The 8,286-nt window shown below is 29.9% G+C and overlaps 2 protein-coding genes across 2 annotated transcripts; both read right to left on the bottom strand.

The window, feature by feature from the left end:
* Positions 1–2,963: 2,963 nt before the first annotated feature.
* On the bottom strand, positions 2,964–3,374 carry LOC139875423 (uncharacterized). The gene has a single exon (XM_071862760.1). It carries the CDS (start codon positions 3,372–3,374, stop codon positions 2,964–2,966), a length of 411 nt encoding a protein of 136 aa, XP_071718861.1.
* LOC139875422 (uncharacterized) lies at positions 3,374–5,899 on the bottom strand. The gene is made up of 2 exons (XM_071862759.1): positions 5,885–5,899; positions 3,374–5,167 (listed from the first exon to the last, which is right to left on the bottom strand). The coding sequence occupies exons 1-2, from the start codon at positions 5,897–5,899 to the stop codon at positions 3,374–3,376; spliced, it is 1,809 nt and encodes a 602-aa protein (XP_071718860.1).
* Between the last annotated feature and the right edge of the window lie 2,387 nt (positions 5,900–8,286).

The raw sequence follows: 8,286 nt of genomic DNA, 5'->3' as shown, positions 1-8,286 counted from the left end.
ATTTCATATTTCAATATACATCCCATACATAGAGATAATATTTATTCATATGGTGAACACCTGGTAACCGACATTAACAAGATGCATATAAGAATATCCCCTATCATTCCGGAAAATCCTTCGGACATGATATAAAAAAATTCGAAGTACTAAAGCATCCGGTACTTTGGATGGGGTTCGTTAGGCCCAATAGATCTATCTTTAGGATTCGCGTCAATTAGTAGATCGGTTTACTAATTCTTAGGTTACCAAGCAAAAGGGGCATATTCAGCTTCGATCATTCACCCATATAATGTAGTTTCAATTACGTGTGTCTATTTCGTAAAACATTTATAAAACTGCATGTATTCTCATCCCAAAATATTAGATTTATAAGACTTGGCCACTGATCGATTCACGAACCTATAACAAATATGTACATATATCAAAGTATGTTCAAAATATATTTACAACATTTTAAATACGTTTTACTGTTTTAAATTTATTAAGTCAGCTGTCCTCGTTTGTAACCTACAACTAGTTGTCCACAGTTAGATGTACAGAAATAAATCGATATATATTATCTTGAATCAATCCACAACCCAGTGTATACACGTCTCAGGCTAGATCACAACTCAAAGTATATATATTTTTGGAATCAACCTCAACCCTGTATAGCTAACTCCAACATTACTGCATATAGAGTGTCTATGGTTGTTCCAAATAATATATATACATGGGTCGATATGATATGTCAAAACATTTGCATACGTGTCTCTGGTATCCCAAGATTAAATAATATATTAGAATACATGTATAATACAATATAAGTTAGCTAGGATATGATTTGTATAGAATTGTTACAATATTTCTTGTAGCTACAACAATCAAAAAATATCCAATCTTGTTTTACCCATAACTTCTTCGTTTTAAATCCGATTTGAGTGAATCAAATTGCTATGATTTCATATTGAACTCTATTTTATGAATCTAAACATAAAAATTATATATTTATAGTCAGAAATATAAGTTACAAGTCATTTTTGTAAAGGTAGTCATTTAAGTCGAAAGAACGACGTCTAGACGACCATTTTGGAAAACATACTTCCACTTTGAGTTTAACCATGATTTTTGGATATAGTTTCATGTTCATAAGAAAAATCATTTTTCCAGAAGAACAACTTTTAAATCAAATTTTATCATAGTTTTTAATTAACTAACCCAAAATAGCCCGCGGTGTTACTACGACGGCGTATATCCAGTTTTACGGTGTTTTTAGTGTTTTCCGGTTTTAAATTATTAAGTTAGCATATCATATAGATATATAATATGTGTTTAGTTGATTTTAAAGGTCAAGTTAGAAGGATTAACTTTTGTTTGCGAACAAGTTTAGAATTAACTAAACTATGTTCTAGTGATTGCATGTTCAAATCTTCGAATAAGATAGTTTTATATGTATGAATCGAATGATGTTATGAACATCATTACTACCTCAAGTTTAGTAGGTAAACCTACTAGAAGTGACAAGAAATGATCTAGCTTCATAGGATCTTGGATGGCTTGAAAGTTCTTGAAGTAGAATCATGACACAAAAACAAGTTCAAGTAAGATTATCACTCGAATTAAGATAGTTATAGTTATAGAAATTGAATCAAAGTTTGTATATGAGTATTACCTTGATTTATAATGATATCTTACTATAAACAACAAGGATTTTTTGAGGTTGGATGATCACTTTACAAGATTGGAAGTGAGCTAGTAAACTTGGAAGTATTCTTGATTTTATGAAACTAGAACTTGTAGAATTTATGAAGAACACTTAGAACTTGAAAATGGAATTTGAGAGAGATCAATTAGATGAAGAAAATTGAAGAATGAAAGTATTTGTAGGTGTTTTTGGTCGTTGGTATATGGATTAGATATAAAGGATATGTAATTTTGTTTTCATGTAAATAAGTCATGAATGATTACTAATATTTTTGTAATTTTATGAGATATCTCATGCTAGTTGCCAAATGATGGTTCCCACATGTGTTAGGTGACTCATATGGGCTGCTAAGAGCTGATCATTGGAGTATATATACCAATAGTACATACATTTAGAAGCTGTGTATTGTACGAGTACGAATACGGGTGCATACGAGTAGAATTGTTGACGAAACTGAACGAAGATGTAATTGTAAGAATTTTTGTTAAATAGAAGTACTTTGATAAGTGTCTTAAAGTATTTTAAAAGTGTATAAATACATATTAAAACACTACATGTATATACATTTTAACTGAGTCGTTAAGTCATCGTTAGTGGTTACATGTAAGTGTTGTTTTGAAACCTTTAGGTTAACGATCTTGTTAAATGTTGTTAACACATTGTTTATTGTATCAAATGAGATGTTAAATTATTACATTATCATTATATCATGATGTATTAATAAATCTTAATATGATATATCTACATTAAATGTCGTTACAACGATAATCATTACATATATGTCTCGTTTTGAAATCATTAAATTAGTAGTCTTGTTTTTACATATGTAGTTCATTGTTAATATACTTAATGATATGTTTACTTATCATTTATCATGATTAAACATAGTGTATCAATATCTTAATATGATTCATATGTATTTAGTAAGACGTTGTTATAACGATAATCGTTATATATATCGTTTCGAGTTCCTTAATTCAATAAACTTAATTTTATGTATATAACTCATTGTTAAAATACCTAATGAGATACACTTATCATAATATCATGTTAACTATATATATAATAATATATATATATATATATGTCATCATATAGTTTTTACAAGTTTTAACGTTCGTGAATCACCGGTCAACTTGGGTGGTTAATTGTCTATATGAAACCTATTTCAATTAATCAAGTCTTAACAAGTTTGATTGCTTAACATGTTGGAAACACTTAATCATGTAAATAACAATTTCATTTAATATATGTAAACATGAAAAAGTTCGGGTCACTACATGGTGCATAGTTGAGCGATAGTAGAAACATCTTTAAGCTGTGGATTTTCAAGGAACTCAATTCCAAAAAGTTCCAACTGATATCTCAACAAATTAATCTCCTGTTCTTTGAAATATGTTGGATAAAATTTCTCAACAAGAAGACAAATATTATCAATATCAAACATTTTTATATCTTTTATAGGCAGTAATGAAGATCCAAGAGTTAATAATTCCATGGCTTGCTCATTGAATCTACTGTCGAGCTCTTGCAATTGCTTGTCCACTGTGCAAATAAATAGATCTACACGATAATAATGCTCAACAGTAATAATCTGATTATCTTGTCGACGAGGACGATAATGGCTAGACTTATAAAGAGCTTGCATATCAGGTATATCTATTTGGTGTTTCTCTGAGAACAACATTACCTTTTTAAATAGCGAATCCCAACCGTCATTTCTGAATTCATTAAGACTTTTTTTGTTGTTGACACTAAACGAATTGTAGTAACAATATATTGAGTTTTCTTTTGAAGAGCTTGAGAAAGAGTATGAGTCCTTCCAATTATTTCCTTTACCAAGTGCAAAATAAATACAAACTCAAACGACATGAGATACATGTAAGCCGAATCAGCTTCACTACGTTGAGAAGAGTACGATCCATCTTCAATTATACTTTGAAGAACTTCACGGGTAGCATTAAACATCTCAAGCATATTACAAACGGAATAAAAATGAGAACCCCAACATGAATCACCGGCTCGTTTTAAAGTCCCAACTTGATTACGTCCCTTGCTAGTTTCAATTTCACCAAATTCTAATAAATGTTTAATCTCAGTTGACTTAGCTTTTTGCAACTCATCGTGGCGCTTGCTAGAAGCACAAATGACATTAGTAATGAATGTTAAATTTGAGAAAAATTGATGAACGGGTATAACTTCTCTTGCAGCGACAACTAACGCAAGTTGCAATCTATGTGCAAAATAATGAACGTAGTATGCAAAAGGACATTCTTTACGAACAAGTTCTTGTAACCCATTCCACTCCCCTATCATGTTACTAGCACCATCATAACCTTGGCCACGAATTTTACTAGTATCGAACTCATAATGCAAAAGTTGTTTCCATAAACATGTTTTAAGAGTTAATGATGTAGTATCACTAACATGTACAAGATCTAAAAACCATTCTCTAATCACACCATCATTATCAACAAACCTTAGAACTATGGCCATTTGCTCTTTTTTTGACTTATCTCGTGATTCATCAACCATGACACAAAAGTACGAATCACCCACTTCACTACGAATATGTCTTCGAACGTTATTTGCGATAATACCTAAGATTTCTTTTTGAATTGACCCTGCTGTATATTGTGAGTTATATGGAGCGTTCTCTAACACAACATTGGCAAGTTCATCATTATAGGAAGCTAAAAGTTTTAGCAATTCAAGGAAATTACCTCTATTTTTTGAGCTTTTAGACTCATCATGTCCTCGAAAAGCACATGCCTGAAAAGTCAACCAACGAACTATGTCAACAGTAGCTTTCATCCGTAAACGATTTTGTAAATGTTTCTCATTGTTTCGTTTTTCTATGATATTGTCAATATGTGCTTCTTGGTTTTGTAAATTCACACTATAAACAACAGCATCTTTATGGTGTGCACAATGAATATGCTTAAGGAACGAACATCTTTTCCCGTCATTCACCTTTTTCCCATTATTAAATCCTTTAACTGCAAACGCTTCTCCCCCATTATGCACATTACGTTTATCTTCAAATGCGTAACATAGAAAGCAATAAACAACATCTTTTGAAGGTGAATACTCTAACCAGTTAGGAAACATTTTAAACCATGAATATTGAAACCTACGAGCTTGTTTCTTTGAACCTTTACTAGGGTATTTTTGCAAATGAATTTGATAAGGCCCCAATTTTAAATACTCTCTTCTAATTTTTTCCCTCTCTTTAAGAGGATACTCCCGCATACGTTTTCTCTTCCCGGGATCTCTTTCCAAAGAATTAAAATTTGTTGTCTCAACATTCGGCTCGTGTGTTTCACTAACTTGGACCTCTGATTGGTTTCGATCTTGTTCGGTATTACTAGAAGAAGCTTTGGCACATTTATTCTCCTCATTGATGTTGTCTGTAGTGTCGGGTTTTCTCTTATAAACTGAAAAGATTTTTTGTTGCATTACAACAAACCAATAACACCCCTGTTTATAGCAAAACAATCAACTTAACATTAAATATAAGTACAAAATTGCACAATATGATATAAGTACATACAGTACAATTATACAAGTAAGTTGTAAATGGCCTTCAATTAAAATCCTACTTCTATGTAGTCACTGTAACTAATTTTTTTTTAACAACACTCACTGTAACTAATTGACTTCTTTTAAATTACACTAGTGATCCTACTTTATCTTTCAACATTCTTCAAGTTTTAGCTTATATTCCTCTGAAACCAATTAAAAGAAAGGAACTTTAAGAACACCCATGTTGTAACTATGCCTCGTCTTATTTGGGACAGCACGTAAAGTAGATGTAATTGTACTTGTTAAACCATTTATCACTAATGACTACGATTAATAGCTATAATTCTATAAAGTATAAATCTAGGTATATTACAATTTACAGTTAAGATTAACTATTTAAGAATCCACTTTAAGATTAAGAAGATGAATAATTTACGATGAAGAAGATGAAGAGACTTGTCACTTGTGGTTTGTAGAATTGTGAGATACTGAGATGTACCGTGTACGCTAATCGCTATATATATAAATATGATTATATATAAATGAAGAGACTTGTCACTTGTTTCATCCATCTACCTAGCATCTCTTATATATAAATATGATTATATATGATACAAGCACATCAAAACCATAAACTCATCTCTTCTCCCTTCTATTACCAAAACAACATACCTTCGAAGCAACCATCAATAACCGATACTTTCATCACTACGATCATCAAAACAACCATCACTTAAACGCCTTTGATCACCTTTTATGGCAACAAACTCGTTGATGCTACTGTTTCTTTTACTAGGTATCTATGAACACCATCACCTATAAACACCAAACCAACATCATGATTAACGACTACTGCAGCTAAGTTAATTCATTTTTGTTTAAACTATCAACTTCTACCTCCACCTCCATAACCACAATATGAATAACCACATCAACCACCTATGTCGCTGCAATACTTTTTTTTCTTTTCTTTCTTTTTCTTCTTTTCTTTCGAACCATAACTACACACTATTACGGCTATTTCGGTTATATGTAACAATAACAAGGGTAACCGTTGCACTATTATTTAGTTCAAAGTATAAACCGAACACCACCTGTTTTATGTTTTCGTTTAGAATCACCACCATCAATCATCTTCAACCATTGACAATCACCATCTGCAACTTTTTCTATCACCCCCATCTTCGTGTTACTATTACTATTCCGTTCGTTTCAAAATCGTAACCATCGGATTCCATCTTAGGATTTTGCTGTCAAAAAAACCTAATTGAGGTTACTGTTACAATCAAACCACAATTTACAATTACCTACGAGTACTGCTACAACCACAACTCTAGCCTTCGGTTGTTGCCACGATTGTGGTTGTTACTTATAAAACCATATCAACACTCATGGTTCCTGTCAAAACTCCAAAACTGCAACAGTAACGATGGAGATAAATATTAGAAATAATAAAATGATATATTATTTATAATGAAAAGATAAGATGAGCTGTAAAGTTTATCTGTCAAATATATTAGCAGTACGAAAAGATACGAGTACCTATAAATCAATTAAAGTTGTTTCTGTTTCTATAATTGGGTTACAAGTTGGTTGAGTTTATTTTGGGACGTGAGTCTATTAAAGGTGTTGGTCCGTGAGTACTTAAAATGTTGAGCCGAATCTTCTCTTTTACTCAAGCTTAACTGCATGCTGCTCATTTTCTGTTTCCAATTCTTGAATCATAACGATGAAAAGATGATAATTACGCGTAAAGATGATAAATCGATAAAGTAATAAGGATTGATGATGAGCTGTAAGTAGATGATACTCATGAGTTACTTAAATATACAAGTATTATAGATTAGTTGTCGGTAACTTGTAGCTATTACAATTAGGATAATGGAAAATGGCGATGATGATGATTTTAGGTTGTTAATCGATGATGAAGAGGATTATGAAGAGGATTATGAAGATGATGGAACAAGAAAAGAATGAGATGGAGATAATGGGTCTGTGTAAATAATGATGAAAGTGGTAACGATCAACGAAGATGATTGTAAGATGAGTAGATGATTAGGATCGTATTAGTGATGATGATAGTGAGGTACTATGATGATGCATAATAATGATGACGATATAATCATGATTCTGAAAAACCGTAAGATGATAATAAGATGATGTATGATGTTATGATGTTATGATGTTAAGTTTTGATGATGATGTCAATTTGTTTTTAGAAGAAGAAGTAAACATACGAATAATTTGGTTAAATAAACTCAATCTGAGAATTTAAAACAGAAATGAAAGGGGCAGAAGAATGGTCGAGAGTGTTTGTGTGGTAGCGTGAGGTCGCGGGTTCGAGTCTTGTTTGTGGTAGAATTTTTTTTAGAAAGCTTAAACATTGAGGTAGTTACCTTATTCTTCTTATTATTATTATTATTATTATTATTATTATTATTATTATTATTATTATTATTATTATTATTATTATTATTATTATTATTATTATTATTATTATTATTATTATTATTATTATTATTATTATTATTATTATTATTATTATTATTATTAATTATTATTATTGTTATTATGTTAGATATTATGATTAACGAAATGATTGTTAATAAATTATGATATTATCATTATTATTACCAGTATTATATTTCGAAAATTTATTAGTATTATCATTACTAATATTATTAGTATTATTAGAATTATTAATATTGATATAAGAATTATTATTATCAGGATTATTATGATTATTATTTTGGAAATAATACAAATTATTATGTTTATCACTAACATTAGTATTAGTATCATTTTGCGATTTTATTATTATTATTAACAAAAGTATTATTATTAAGATTACCATTATTAATAAGATTGTTATAATTATTATTATTACCAAGTATTAAGTATTATTGTCAAAATTATTATTATTATTAAATTATAAATCTTATTAAAAACTATTGTTATTATCATTATGTTTCTCTTACTAATATTAATTTAGTATACTTAGAAATACTGTTTTGTTAAACAAATGAAATATGTAAATAAATATATTTAACACATATAACATAACAAAATATTTT

This window comes from Rutidosis leptorrhynchoides, chromosome 11 (assembly GCF_046630445.1).
Source record: "Rutidosis leptorrhynchoides isolate AG116_Rl617_1_P2 chromosome 11, CSIRO_AGI_Rlap_v1, whole genome shotgun sequence".
NCBI lineage: Eukaryota > Viridiplantae > Streptophyta > Magnoliopsida > Asterales > Asteraceae > Rutidosis > Rutidosis leptorrhynchoides.
Note: the sequence above shows the minus strand (reverse complement) of the source record. Positions and strands in the feature narration are given on the sequence as shown.